The 15,764-nt window shown below is 48.0% G+C and overlaps 1 protein-coding gene across 1 annotated transcript in view; it reads right to left on the bottom strand.

The window, feature by feature from the left end:
* LOC147114249 (uncharacterized) overlaps nt 1-185 on the bottom strand; it is a 101,800-nt gene extending 101,615 nt beyond the window's left edge. Inside the window, exon 1 of the mRNA XM_085996194.1 lies at nt 177-185. Coding sequence (XP_085852320.1) covers nt 177-185 — 9 coding nt within the window. The remainder of the gene's footprint in view (nt 1-176) is intronic.
* Nucleotides 186-15,764: the final 15,579 nt, after the last annotated feature.

Here is a 15,764-nt window from a genome sequence, read left to right as displayed (position 1 = left end):
AGTACCTGCGGAATGGAACGGCACATCCCTCGGCTGGAGGCTGGCTGGAACTGAACGAAAACCCTGGGTCTCCGGGTCGGCTGCTTGGTCAGCCGCCATCTGTGTGTAGTCAATGCCCAATTGGACGGCCTGGACAGCGGCGCAGGATAGGCAATCGGCGACGACCCTGTCCGTACCGGCCACATGCCGGATGTCGGTGGTGAACTCCGATATGTACGTCAGCTGCCGTTGCTGCCGAGCCGACCATGGTTCCGCAGACTTGGCCATTGCGAGCGTCAATGGCTTGTGGTCAACAAACGCGATGAAGCGGCGCCCTTCGAGGAGGAAACGAAAATGGCGGATGGCCAAAAACAAAGCCAACAGCTCTCGGTCAAAAGTACTGTACCGGCGCTCATGCCGTTGTAGCTGGCGGCTAAAAAAGGCCAGAGGTTGCCACGCGCCATCGACCCACTGCTCCTGGACGGCCCCCACCGCATAGTCTGACGCGTCCGTCGTGAGGTCGATGGTGGCTCCCGGCAGGGGGTGTGCTAACATGGTCGCATTGGCGAGCGCAGTCTTCGTCTCCTCGAAGGCGCGATCCATGTCATGCGACCATACAACGGGTTCCTTTCCCGTCATGTCCCTGAGGGCCTCGTAGAGCGGACGCATGAGCTGTGCTGCCCTGGAGATGAAACGATGATAGAAGTTCACCATCCCCAGGAACTCCTGTAAGGCTTTCACAGATTTCAGTTTCAGGAAAGCCGCGATCGCCTCCAACTTGACTCGAAGTGGCATTGCCCCAGCTGGGGTTATGCGGTGGCCCAGGAAATCAGGTTGCGCTAGGCCAAAACGGCATTTGTCCGGGTTAACGATGAGGTCGTGCTGCTGAAGCCGTCGGAAAAGGACCTGAAGCTGCTCGAGGTGTTCCTCCTTGGAGGTGCTGGCAATCAGAATATCATCCAAATAAACAAATAAAAAATCAAGGACCCGCAGGACTGAATCCATGAGGCGCTGAAACACCTGCGCCGCGTTTTTAAGCACAAAGGGCATTCGTAGGAATTCAAGAAGTCCAAAGGGGGTAATGACCGCTGTCTTTTCGACATCTTGGGGGTGCACTGGCACCTGGTGGTAACCACGGACGAGGTCGACTTTCGAGAAGATGGACGTCCCCGCCAAATGGGCTGAGAAGTCCTGTATATGGGGAATGGGGTAGTGGTCGGGCGTCGTTATCTCATTGAGGCGGCGATAATCACCACAGGGCCGCCATCCCCCGCCGGGCTTCGAGACGATGTGGAGCGGGGAGGACCAGGGGCTACTGGACCGACGGATGATCCCCATTTTCTCCATCACGGCGAACTCCGCCTTCGCCGCCGCTAGCTTGCTGGGCTCTAAACGTCGCGCCCTGGCGTAAACGGGAGAGCCGGTAGTCGAAATATGATGCTCCACCCTATGCTTGACGGCCAAAGCTGAAAAGGTGGGCTTCGTCAGCTCGGTGAACTCCTCGAGGAGACGGGCGAAATCGTCGGGCTGTGGCCGCGCACATGAAATCGTGTGTGACGCAGCCGTGCTGCGCGCCCCTGAAATATCGTCGAGCGTGGCGGCGTGAATGAGGCATCGATTTTTCAGGTCCACCAACAGGCCATTGGCGCCGAAAAAGTCAGCACCCAACAGGGCCTACGGGATTTGAGCGGTGATGAAATTCCAGGTGAAAAACTGTCCACCGAAACATACTTGGACGAGCCACTTTCCGCAAGTGCGGATCGAACCCCCGTTGGCCACTTGCAGAGGGGGACCCCGTCCGCCGGACCGAAGGTTGATGACCGAGGCGGGAAGTATGCTGCATTGCGCCACTGTGTCGCATAGAAAACGACGGCCCGAGATGGAGTCGGTTAAGTAGGTGAGATTCCCGGAAGCACCGATCGCCATTGTGGCCGCGGGGTAAGTACCAGATCTGGCGTGCTTGACTCGCGGAGGTCTATTCGATGGTCTGGTAATGAAACTGCACGGTGGGCGGCAGCAGCGGGCCTTTGGGGCGAAACGAGCATGATGGGAACAGTAACCGGTCATCGGAGGCACCGAGGTCAGAGCCGGGGCCGGGCTCCTCATGGCGGGGCATTGCGCGATGGCGCAGTTTTGTTGCCGGACTGCATAAATCTTATCCGCCTCTTCGGCGAGCGTAACACAGTCTGCGGTCTCTGCTCGGGCGAGAGCTGCCTGGACTTGCTCAGGGAGCTGAGTAAGGAACAGCTCGGACCCCAGGAGAGTCAGCATGTGGCTCATTAGCTCCGAGGGTTTGGAGTCACCTAACCCTGGTAGCGTCAATAAACGCCGAGCGCGCTCCGCTTTGGTAAGACAAAATACCTGCAGCAATTGTGTCTTGATGGCTACATACTTGTCAGCATTTGGCGGACTCTCCAGAAGGCTGATGATTCTCGACGCCGTCGAGCTATTGAGGGCGGAGACCACGTGGAGATATCTGGTCTGATCCTGTACAATGTTGCGGAGTTCAAATTGTGCCTCGGCTTGCACAAACCAAGAGGCCGCCTGTTGTTCCCAGAATTGGGGGAGCTTCAAGGCCACTGCGTTGGCATCCATTATTGGCCCGTGTTCTGCGTTCGCCGCGAAAAACTATCGCGAGTGTTGCGCATGTACCTTTAAGAGAATAACTGGTCTCAGACTGCAGTACCGGCAGTGACCACCCCTGTATAAAAGGCACTAGTGAGCCTCTGTAGTTTCAGTTTCCCGATTGACTTCAATCAGTAAAGACTTGTTTTGTTCAACTCCTGCTGTCCGTGTCTCAATCATTCATGGACATAATACTGCCGACGAGCAGATACGAACTTACCTACGGTCTGCACCACCTCCTGGGATCCATTCCTGCAGTGAAGTGAGCAGAGGTCGAGGCCAGAAGGAAGAAAGAAGCAGTAGAAACGGGCATCAACCATGGGCATCCGCCCCTGTGTTAGCGGAGTTGAAGATTGCTGGAGAAGCTGTCGAAAGCGGGGCCTGGTTCCTGTTGACGGTGCTTCAGCTAACCGGGCTGGTAGCAGGTAGTACACTGATCCTTCCTGGGCTGCGGCATTCACGAACTCGAGCGGGTGGCTTGAAACGGGGCCGAGCAGCGTTGTCGGGAAGAGGAGAGAGAGATGGTGGAGCACACAGGGCGCGGCCGGTGCTACGAAGCCGGGCTGCGTATAGACCCGAGAAGAGGGAGGCAAGAGTCTCACAGGGTTGTTCCACGATGGGAAAATAATAAAAAAAGAAGTATTAAACGCGCAAGAAACCGCGAGGAGCTGCAGGTTGCAACGGGAACCGCGGAAAGCAGCACTAGCAACAGCGGGGAAGAAGGCAAAGCGCGGGAGGCGCCATCTTAATCAGCGGGGAAGAAGGCAAAGCGCGGGAGATGCCATTTTGTTAAATCAGGGAAGAAGGCAAAGCGCGGGAGGCGCCATTTTAGATTTTCAAGATGCCGAAGACTGGCTGTATCACTGCCTTTGATAATACAATAGAGGACTGGACCATGTATGTGGAAAGAGTCGAGGTATATTGCGAGGCAAACGAAATAGCCGATGAGAAAAAGGCATCGGTATTGCTAAACTTATTGGGCGCTAGAACGTACGGCCTATTGCGGGACCTGATTACTCCAGCCAAACCGAAGGCGAAGAGTTTTAACGAAATTGTTGCTGTCCTACAGGAACACCTAAACCCTGCACCGCTGTTGATAGCAGAAAGATTTAAATTCCACAGGAGAACTCAGCATAAACATGAGAGCAATGCTGAGCACCTTACGGAACTATGCAAGCTATCAAAGCACTGCCAGTTCGGAGCAGGACTGGCAGATACCCTACGGGACAAATTTGTCTGTGGACTCCTGAGTGAAGGAACACAGAAGAAGTTACTCTCAGAGAAAGAGCTGACGCTAGATAAGGCTTTCAGCGTGGCAGTATCGTACGAAGCAGCAGCCAGGGGAGCTGCGGAAATTCAACAAAAGCCACAGGAATACGGCACCCACGAAATGACACGGGGATTTGCAAAATGTTATCGCTGCGGCAGAACTAACCATGACCAGAAGGAATGCTGGTCCAAAGACAAAATATTCAGGCAATGCGGAAAGATGGGACACATTGCACGAGTTTGCAGGTCTGGGAAGAAGACCAGCGACAACAAAAAGGCTACTAAGGAACCGTACAAGAAAGTACAAAAGATGACGGACAGTAGTTCCGAAGACCAGATGAGCGATAGTGAATCCGGGAACAGGAGACTAAGCTTTCTCAAACTTCACAATGTAATCGCAAAAGAGGATCACCGAACCATTTGGGTCACCCTCACGATAGCAGGGTCCCAAGTTAAAATGGAATTGGATACAGGATCAGCGCTAACCGTCATGAATCGACGAGACTACGAGCGGCTATTCTCACACATACCCTTGAGAGAGACATCCATCGTCTTGACGACGTATACGGGGCAAAAAGTATACCCCAGAGGAAATATAAGGGTGCCTGTCGAATACAACGGCAAGAAAATACGGAAATCGTATCTCTACATACGGCAAAATGGTGGACCACCGTTATTGGGACGTGAATGGATCAGGAAGATAAGCTTAGATTGGCACTCCATTCATGCAAAGAAGGTGGACGGTAAAAAAGATGACGACGTCACTCCTGGACGATTGTCAACAATCTTAGCTAACGCCAAAGAGGTATTTCAACAACAACTGGGCACTCTTAAAGGTGTAACCGCCTCGATAAAAATAGAAGAGAATGCAATTCCCAAGTTTTTCAAAGCAAGACCGGTATCATATGCAATTCGCCCAGCCATCGAGGCAGAGCTGGAGAATCTGGAGAAGGCAGGCGTGTTGTCTAAGGTCGACTGGAGTGAGTGGGCGACACCCATGGTTCCTGTCATGAAGAAAACGTTAAGCAATAAGTCTGAGGAGCCAAGGAAGGTTCGCATCTGTGGGGATTTCAAGGTGACGGTGAACCCAGTCCTTCATGTGGTGTATGTAACCTGTTCCACCTTAAGAGAACTTAAGCCTGGTCCACCTTAAGAAAGGTACTACTTTCTTTTGCTGCTGTATACGTGACCACACCGGTATATAAGCACAGTGTAATAATATTGTATTCAGTATAGTCCGACCTCCAACCAGTAAAGACCTGTTGAATTTACTCCTGTGGTCTGTGTAGTAATTCTCACTATAACACACAGACTTAACAGTGGCGACGAGTCCGATTCTTACCCTGCTGCAGTAATTTCTACGGCGACTTCGTCCACAGACAGGACGTCGAAGAGAGGTTTCCACTCTCATCACCTACGGGAAGACACGTCGAGCGGCAGGCATCGAGCAACCAGAGTGCAGAAGACATCCTGACCTCGAAGCCTCCATCAGCGACTGTCAGCTTCTTCTACTACCTCGTGGTGGGTAAGCCGGGCAGCGATGCGACAGAAAGTCAACCACGTTGGCTGTACAGACGGGGCTGGGAAGACGGAGGAATAAGGGCGGTGAGGTCGATCGCGACCAGAGATAAGGGCCGGGCCGCTTTCGAGCGAGCGGCACAGCGCGGGACATCAATCGCGACCGGAGATAAGGGCCGCATTCGGGCTAAAGGCGCAGCGTCTGGGGAAACTGAAGGCGCGAGAGCCGCGGTGAAGCAGAGACAGCGTCGGGGGACGGGTGCAGACCGCCAAGTGCGGGAAAACCGCCATTTTGTGGGCGGAGGACGACGGCAAGAGCGGGAAGCTGCCATCTTAGATAACATTAAAAATACGATAAATTGCTACGATGCCTAAACATGGGAACATTAATGCCTTCGACAGTGATATAGAAGACTGGGCTATGTATGTAGAATGCATACAAAACTATTGTAAGGCAAATAAAATTCCTGAGACAGATAAAGCACTAACATTACTAAACTTAATGGGTGCGAAGACATACGGGCAATTGAAACACCTGTTATCACCAGATGAACCGACGGATAAGACGTTCGAACAGATTGTTACTGTCCTAAAAAATCATCTTAGCCCCACGCCGCTGATGCTAGCGGAACGATTTAAATTTTACGATAGAAGACAGCGGCAAAATGAAAGCAATGCTGAATATTTGATGGAATTACGTAAGCTCGCAAAATATTGTCAGTTTGGAACGGGACTGACAGAGGCACTTCGAGATAGATTTGTGTGTGGTTTATTTAAACAGGATACACAAAGGCGACTGCTCGAGGAGAATGAGCTGTCTCTCGAGAAGGCGGTCACTATGGCAGCAGCACACGAGGCCGCAGCGAGAGGCACGGCAGTAATGCAGCTACGGCCACCGGAACTCGGTACAAACAAATTGGGTTTGAGTTCTGTCAAATGTTATCGTTGTGGAAAGACAACGCACGATCAGAACCAGTGTTGGTTTAAAAACCAAGAATGCAGAACGTGTGGCAGGTTTGGCCACATAGCTAAAGTATGCCGGTCAGGAAAGAAGACCAGCAATAAAAAGTCACCGCAAGGAAAATATGCAAAGGTACACAAGGTGACAAAGAACAGTTTGACTGAACAGAAGTCAGATTCGGACGCTAGCAGTAATGAACTGGATAGCTTAAGAATACACAACGTTGGTAAGGATACAGACCTCCAGAAAATTTGGGTCACTCTTAAGATAGCAGGAGTCCAAGTAAAAATGGAATTGGACACTGGATCGGCATTGACGGTCATGAATAAGAAAGATTACAGAAGGTTATTCCAACATATTCCCTTACATTATACGGAGATTATATTGAAAGCGTACACGGGGCAAAGAGTGTACCCCATCGGAAAAATAGAGGTAGAAGTGGTCCACAAGGGCGAAGGAAGCCAAGTAATGGACTTATATGTGCTACCTGAAGGAGGTCCACCACTACTAGGATGGGAGTGGATTAGGAAAATGAATATGGACTGGCACTCCTTGAAAGCAGTAACGGTAGATTCCGGGGAAACAGCTGTCAAACCTAAACGATTGTCCAGAATATTGGATGAGGCTAAAGAGGTGTTCCAGCCGGGACTGGGAACACTGAGAGGAATTACGGCAAACATCAAGATTGATGAACATGCACAACCAAAATTTTTTAAAGCCAGACCGGTACCCTATGCAATACGACCTGCGGTTGAAGCGGAGCTGGAAGCACTAGAACGTTCAGGGGTACTGTCTAAAGTAGATTGGAGTGAGTGGGCTACGCCCATTGTTCCCATTATGAAATGTCCTGCGAACAATAAGCCAGGAGATCCAGGGAAGGTTCGCATCTGTGGAGATTTCAAGATCACCGTTAATCCGGTGCTACACACGGTGCAGTATCCGCTTCCACGGATTGAGGATATTTTCGCTTCACTGTCTGGCGGGAAACACTTCACCAAGATAGACCTGGCGCAGGCGTACTTGCAGATGGAGGTTGAAGAAGAGTCACGCCAATACCTCACGATCAACACGCATCGAGGGTTGTACCGGTACAATAGGTTGGTTGTTGGTGTGGCATCGGCGCCAGCAATTTGGCAGAGGGCCATGGAGCAGGTATTACAGGGAATTCCAGGCACACAATGTTACCTGGACGACATTCTGATCACAGGTGATGGTGATGAACAGCATCTCGCTAACTTGGAACTGGTGCTCAACAGACTGAAAGAGTATGGACTTAGGGTAAATCGGCAGAAATGTGAGTTCTTCCAGAAGTGGATCTCGTACTGTGGTAATGTCATTGACCGGGAGGGGCTTCCTAAGTCTCCTGACAAGATAGCGGCAGTTGTAAAGGCGCCCGCTCCGGAGAATGTCTCTCAGTTGAGGTCGTTTCTAGGATTAATTAACTACTATCATAAATTTCTGCCAAATCTATCCACGGTGCTGCATCCGTTGAATGCTCTTTTACAGAAAGGGGTACCATGGGACTGGGGCGAAAACTGTAAGAAGGCATTTCGCAAAAGCAAAGAATTGATCACCTCAGAGGAAGTGTTGGCTCACTTCAACCTGACACTGCCTATTCGGTTGGCTTGTGATGCTTCTCCATATGGTATTGGGGCAGTACTCTCACATAAATTGCCAAATGGCATGGAAAGGCCAGTCGCGTTTGCATCCAGATCATTGACCTCCACTGAGCGCAACTATGCGCAGATCGATGGGGAGGCCCTTAGCCTTGTATGGGGAGTGAAGAAGTTTAATCATTACCTACAGGGCCAAAAATTCACACTTCTGACGGACCATCAACCGTTGGTGTCCATTTTTAACCCTAAGAAGGGTGTTTCGGTGATGACAGCACAGCGTCTCCAGAGATGGTCTCTTTTCTTAGGGGCACATCAATATCAGATAGAATTCAAAGGTACGAAACAGCATGGCAATGCTGATGGCCTGTCGCGCCTGCCACTACCTGAAGATGAAGACACGACGGAAGTTGACCCTGTTGAGTTATTTCATTCGACCATTATCGAGTGTTTACCTGTCACCAACGCAAGTATTGAAAGAGAAACCAGGAACGACCCGACGCTGTCCAGAGTCTACGAGGTAACAGTGAAAGGATGGCCAACACGGGGTGATCCTCTGTTACCGGCATTCTCGGCAAGGCGAGACCAGCTGTCCGTCTGCCATGGTACTTTGATGTACGGGACAAGAGTGATTATTCCTCCCAAGTTAAGGGAAAGAGTTTTAAAAGAACTACATGAAGGTCATCTGGGGGGAGTTAAAATGAAAAGTCTTGCTAGGGCTTACGTATGGTGGCTGGGTATTGACCAACAGATTGAGGAGTTAACGAAAAGCTGCGCTGGGTGTCAAAAAGTGCAAAATGCACCTCCGATAGCACCGCTACACCCATGGGAATGGCCTTCAGCCCCATGGCAACGCGTACACATTGACTTTGCTGGTCCATTCATGGACTCCATGTTCCTAATCGCGGTGGACGCACATTCCAAATGGCCAGAAGTCATCAAGATGAATACCAGTACTTCAGAAAAGACAATTGCGGTGTTAAGAACAATATTCGCAAGGAACGGATTGCCAGAACAGATCTGTTCGGACAACGGACCACAGTTTGTATCGGAAGAATTCCAACAATTCTTAAAGAAGAATGGAGTTAAACATTATACCTCTGCCCCATATCATCCGGCGACAAACGGGTTGGCTGAAAGATTTGTCCAGACATTCAAAAAGGCTATTAAGGCCATGAATGATGATCAGATTCCGCTGCAACACAAGGTCGATAAGTTCCTGATGTCATATAGAAACGCCGATCATGCCGTGACTAACCAAAGTCCTGCTATGATGTTTTATAACAGGAGGTTGCGGTCCAAGTTAGACTTGTTAAAACCACATGTGCGGAGGGAAGTGGAAAACAAACAGTTTCGGCATATTAACAGCAAGACCACTCGAACTTTCGACGTAGGACAACCAGTGATGGCAAGGGGCTATGGAAATGACAAATGGCAGTCCGGAACAATCCGGGCCAGACAAGGACCTCTGATGTACACCGTAGATATTGGTCATAATGTGATAAGGCGTCATGCGGATCAACTGGTAGAGTCGAGAGCAAGGGTCGAACCCATGGTTGTGACAGAGACAGCTGTGGAAGATGTTCATGAACCTGAAGCATCTACCTCGGCCGAGAATGTATTTGATGATGATGACACCCAATACATTGGCAACCAACTAGAGGAGGCACCTCAACAACAAGAATCAGAGACCACTGAAAGGCGTTATCCAAGCCGAATCAGAAAGCCTCCTGAGAGACTGAACCTTTGAACTGTTATACCTGAAGTTATATATGTATATATGTTATGTTTATTTGGGGATATGACTGTTAAGCTAAAAAGGGAGGATTGTGGTGTATGTAACCTGTTCCACCTTAAGAGAACTTAAGCCTGGTCCACCTTAAGAAAGGTACTACTTTCTTTGGCTGCTGTATACATAATACCGGTGGTGACCACACCGGTATATAAGCACAGTGTAATAATATTGTATTCAGTATAGTCCGACCTCCAACCAGTAAAGACCTGTTGAATTTACTCTTGTGGTCTGTGTAGTAATTCTCACTATAACACACAGACTTAACACTTCACACAGTACAATATCCTCTTCCAAGGATAGAAGACATCTTCGCCTCACTGTCTGGAGGGAAGCGTTTTACAAAAATTGACCTAGCACAAGCATATTTGCAGATGGAGGTTGAAGAGTCCTCTAGGAAGTATCTCACGATAAACACTCACAAATGTCTTTACCAGTATCATCGATTGGTATTCGGGGTAGCATCGGCTCCGGCGATGTGGCAAAGAGTGATGGAACAAGTCCTGCAAGGGATTCCGGGGACTCAGTGTTACTTGGACGAAATCCTTGTGACAGGTGAAGATGACAGTGAACACCTTAACAACCTAGAACAGGTGCTCACTAGACTACGGGAACATGGGCTACGAGCCAACCGCCCCAAGTGCGAGTTTTTTAAGAAACAGATATCGTATTGTGGCCACGTGATTGATGAAGAGGGGTTACATAAGTCCCCTGACAAAATTGAAGCGGTTGTTAAGGCCCCAGTGCCTGAAAATGTGTCGCAACTGAGGTCATTCCTCGGATTGGTGAATTACTACCATAAGTTTTTGAAGAATTTGTCGACAATTCTGCACCCACTGAACGCCCTGCTATGAACGGGAGTAGCATGGAAATGGAGCGATGACTGTAAGCGGGCCTTTCAGAAGAGAAAGGACTTAATCACTTCAAGAGAAGTATTAGCTCACTACAACCCAGCACTGCCGATCAGACTGGCGTGTGATGCGTCTCCCTACGGCATTGGGGCGGTACTGTCACATAAATTCCTTGATGGTTCAGAGAGGCCGATAGCTTTTGCGTCACGCTCGTTAACTTCTGCCGAGCGTAACTACGCCCAGATTGACAGAGAGGCCCTCAGCCTAGTGTGGGGGGTGAAGAAGTTCAATCACTACCTACACGGTCAAAAATTTACTCTACTAACCGATCATCAACCTCTTGTCTCCATTTTCAGCCCTCAGAAGGGCTTACCGATAATGACAGCACAACGGCTGCAGAGGTGGTCCCTTTTCCTAGGGGCACACCAATATGACATCGAGTACAAAGGAACTAAACAGCATGGGAATGCTGATGGATTGTCACGCCTACCGTTGCTGACGGTGGAAGAAGAAGACCTTGCAGTGAATCCAATGGAGTTATTCCACTCAACCATAGTCGAATGTCTCCCTGTGACGAATGCAAACATAGAAAAGGAAACACGGAATGACCCGACACTATCACGGGTCTATGATTTAACGGTGAAGGGATGGTCAGCACATGGCGTATCACTGCTGCCAGCATTCTCGCCGAGAAGAGAACAGCTGTCAGTGTGCAGAGGAACCTTGATGTGTGGATCCAGAGTAGTAATTCCACCTAAGTTGCTGGATAGAGTGCTCAATGAGCTTCATGAGGGTCATCTGGGTGGGGTGAAAATGAAGAACTTAGCCAGAGCGTTTGTGTGGTGGCCGGGAATCGATAGAGAAATCGAAGAGATGACCAAGAGCTGTGCAGGATGCCAGAAGGTCCAAAACGCCCCACCACAAGCTCCTCTGCATCCATGGGAGTGGCCCTCATCTCCATGGCAAAGGGTGCACATTGATTTTGCTGGTCCCTTCATGGACTCGATGTTTTTAATTGCGGTGGATGCACATTCAAAGTGGCCAGAGGTAATAAATATGTCCTCAACCACCACGGAAAAAACTATCACAGTTTTACGAACCATATTTGCCAGGAATGGACTGCCTGAACAGATTTGCTCTGATAATGGACCACAGTTTGTGTCTGAAGAGTTCCGGAGGTTCTTAAAAAACAATGGTGTTAAGCATTACACATCTGCCCCATATCATCCAGCCACTAATGGTTTGGCCAAGAGGTTTGTTCAAACATTCAGGAAGGCTATCAAGGCAATGTGTAATGAAGATATACCCCTACAACACAAGGTGGACAACTTCTTGTTTGCCTACCGGAATGCGACACATGCGGTTACCAACCAAACTCCAGCCATGATGTTCTTCAATCGATGACTACGATGCCGCTTGGATTTGGTTAAGCCAAACGTCCGAAGAGATGTGGCGAACAGGCAGTTTCAGAATATGAATGAAAGGCTGACCAGGAGTTTTAAGATAGGTCAACCAGTTTTGGCCCGCGACTACCGCACTGAGAAATGGCAGCCAGGAACGATTTGTACACGGCAAGGACCTCTCATGTATACCGTGGACGTTGGAGAGAGCATTGTAAGACGCCATGCTGACCAGATTCTAGAGTCACTGGAAAACGTCAACTCCACACCACGATCTGATACACCTGGCAATGAAATCGACGTACCAATTGCAGCTACTGCAGATTCAGTGATATTGGAAGCAGATGAACCAAACAACGACATTGATCCCGACTCAACCTTGCCAGAAGAACCTGATACCCCAAAGAGGCGTTATCCAGACAGAATCAGGAAGCCTCCTCAAAGACTGAACTTATAATTGCTTAAACTTAACCAATGTATCTAGCAACCGTAATTGTGATTGTAATTAGTTATCATTTAGTTGTTAAATGAATGTTATGTACTGTTTATCTAAAAGGGGAGGAATTGTTGTGTATGTACTTTTAAGAGAATAACTGGTCTCAGACTGCAGTACCGGCAGTGACCACCCCTGTATAAAAGGCGCTAGTGAGCCTCTGTAGTTTCAGTTTCCCGATTGACTTCAATCAGTAAAGACTTGTTTTGTTCAACTCCTGCTGTCCGTGTCTCAATCATTCACGGACATAATAGCAAGGATTCGGGGTCACCAATGTAGGAGTCTCTGCACTCCCAGCAAAGAATCTATAAACTCACTAGTAGTTAACAAACTGAGTTTAATGTACTGAAACTTTACAAAACAAGAAAATGCAGGAGAAGCTCTAAGCAGGTCTATTCACTATCACTCCACACGAGGACTGGCTGGAAACGTCTTCCACCTCTGACGTCATGATGTCATCATGTTTCCCGCCGTTGGGGACGTCACCTGACCCATGTGATGAGGTCATCGCGTCAGATCGTGATTTTATCGATCTAGCTCTGTTTAACCAGAACCAACTTTAAAAGGTAATAAACATGATTAAAGGCAGTTATACAAATCACTGTGAGAGTCTCTTAGTGGCTTTGCCACAATATCAGCATTTTGGTTTTTGTTCATCCAAACTCACAATTTATTAGTCCTGATTTATACAACTTTCTGTTTTGATACTCAGTAAAGGTCTAACACTCCGACAAGTAATGTTGTTGAACTTCAGAAAGAGATTCCCAGCCATATATTCAATGTTAATTTTCAGGATTAAAATATATTATTCAGTCCTCATTTAGACTGGTAATAGATAAATCTATTTTCCATATTGTAGATGCATTATTTCGATATATTGTTTTTTATGTTGTTCATTTTTGAGTTGAAAGGACAGACTTGGTTGCTGAAATCTGATAGATGTTCACTTTATTTAACTTTCTTATTCATCTTCCCAATGAATTAAAATGGTTACTTTCTATCTGCCTATCTGTCTGGCTTTCTCTGTTTCTAAAGGATATTTTTTCATGAGCAATCAATTTAATTTTCAGAGTTTAACTGCAAGAGTATGCTAAATAGTGTTTTCACATGATACTCCCAAAAACAACTAAAGAAATCTTTAACTACTGTTAGATTGTACGATTTGGACATGTGCTCACCGTTTAATGATATAAAGCTAAATTACACGAAAGATAACAGCTGTAATTTGCAGGGTTCTCAAAATTCCCGCACTCCCCAAGTTATGGATCAAGGGACCCTGTTTTGGACAAGTTATTAAAAGCAGGGTACCCAAAATGGCTTCTGTAAACCTCATGACCAATTCGGACTGGATTTTTAAAAGCAAGGCTCTGCCAACAAGCAGGCCCGGAGTGTAAGGGGTTCTCCTCTTTGGATCGCAGAGGTTTCTCTCTCTAGAGGCCTCTCTCTCCCTCTTGCACAGTAAAACCTTGAGTGGTTCGACCCACTCACCCCTTAGGTTCTAGACACTGGACTTAGATGCAGGAACTACAATGCAGAGAATACTCTTATGGACCAAGTTTAATGAAATGAAATGAAATGTTATTGCATAAGGAAAAACAAATCAAATGCAAGCAAATAAGAGGGTACATGGGAGGGAAAAACAAATCAAAATACAGTACTAACTAAAATAGATACAGGCATATTATACTTTACAACAGTCATCATGAAATGGGGAAACACATGGAACATCGAGGGACAACAACTTATGTTCATTATAACCAAAATGCCCACCCCCTTAAACCTATCTAGATCAGATTATGAAGGGCAAGAAACATGCTCACCAATCCAGTTGGAAAAGTATAGAGTTTTGAAACAAGTCTGCATTTTGATCCCCTCAGGCGTCCTGTTTCCGCGTGGTCAGTGGAGCCACAGCGAGCTACGCCACACTTCTCTCTCTCTCTCTCTCTCGCTCTCTCTCGGTGAAGGTCACGGGCAGGCTGGACACTGGCAGGCCTGGACGTCGGTGGGGACGGAGACCATCTGTTTGACCACGGTTGGAGAGGTCTCTAGCTGGTTACCATTTTCATATAGGTTTCCTCTGTAGGGTTGCTGCCCTTTGTCTCGTCAATGGCCCGGGGTTTTGTCGACGATCTCCCGATGGTTACCCCGGGGCGGGACGCAGACTCAAATCACCTTCTTGGCCGACGTTTCTCCACGGCTCTCACAAGGACAAGCTCAAAAACGTGTCTGGCGGATCGCTCTTTTTCTATGGCTACCCCAGGACTCCAATTATACTTCTCAAGAGAAGCCTCTATCTCCCGCCAAATCAAGGTTAGTCTTTGTTTAACTTTTGGCGGGCTTGTTGCACAGCGGGGTAGTTATTATATTTAAACTGCTTTCGGGATGGCCGGTGGTGGCCATCTCTGGTCTGGAATGACCCTGTATTGTTTTGAATGTCTTCTTGATGTCTTTAATGGGTCTTTGATGCTCCCCTTATGAATATAAAACTGTTTCCCTTTGTCTGGGTAAACATTTAGATGGCCTTTAACTGCAGGCCGATCTGACTGGATCTGCATCCAATCTATATGTATGTGTTTGTGTCTGGTTTTGTTTTCTCAGAAACAGCTTCCAGAACTTACTGTGGGTTGAATCCACAAAGGCTGTCTGGGGACTGCAGGAACCATTTTAAAGTGTCCAAAAAGCTAGTCACGGGGTCTGGTGGCCATTTTATATGCCCCTTTTTCCTGGGCTTCTTTTAAAACAGTCTTTAAAACAAGGCCTCTTCTGCCAATAGACCCTTATAATACAATGTTCAATTTTGCGGATCTTACAGAAGACGAAACATTAAAATGCAGGAATCTGTGAGAAGGGACTCTATGGGGCCAGCCAGACCAAGTAAACACAGAATACGCATTGGTTCGACTTGAATCAAATCAAAATAGAATGGGCCTATAATCGTCGCCATTAGCTTTCTGCATGTTTAATCGATAACAGCTTACAGTAGCAATCAAGGCAGGATGGGGACAATTAATTCTTATCCATGACAAAACAACCAGGACATCGGGGCCATTAGACCCGGAGATAACCACTCCAAAAGTAGTTAAAATAAATGGTTGTAATCATTTAAAACTGCCTGCCAAAAGTTTACCTGATTTGGCGCGCAGATAAGGAGTTGAAGAAATGGGTATAATTGAAGGCCCATCAGTAGCAATCGCTCTCTTGACTCTTGCTCTTCCCTTGACTCTTGTCTGTGGCCTTGGGCTGCTGCCGCTCATACTCACACC

This window comes from Somniosus microcephalus, chromosome 8, assembly GCF_052327205.1.
Source record: "Somniosus microcephalus isolate GS21.2 chromosome 8, FLI_Smic_1.0, whole genome shotgun sequence".
NCBI classification, from domain to species: domain Eukaryota; kingdom Metazoa; phylum Chordata; class Chondrichthyes; order Squaliformes; family Somniosidae; genus Somniosus; species Somniosus microcephalus.
The sequence above is the reverse complement of the archived record's forward strand: the minus strand, read 5'-3'. Positions and strand labels throughout refer to the sequence as shown.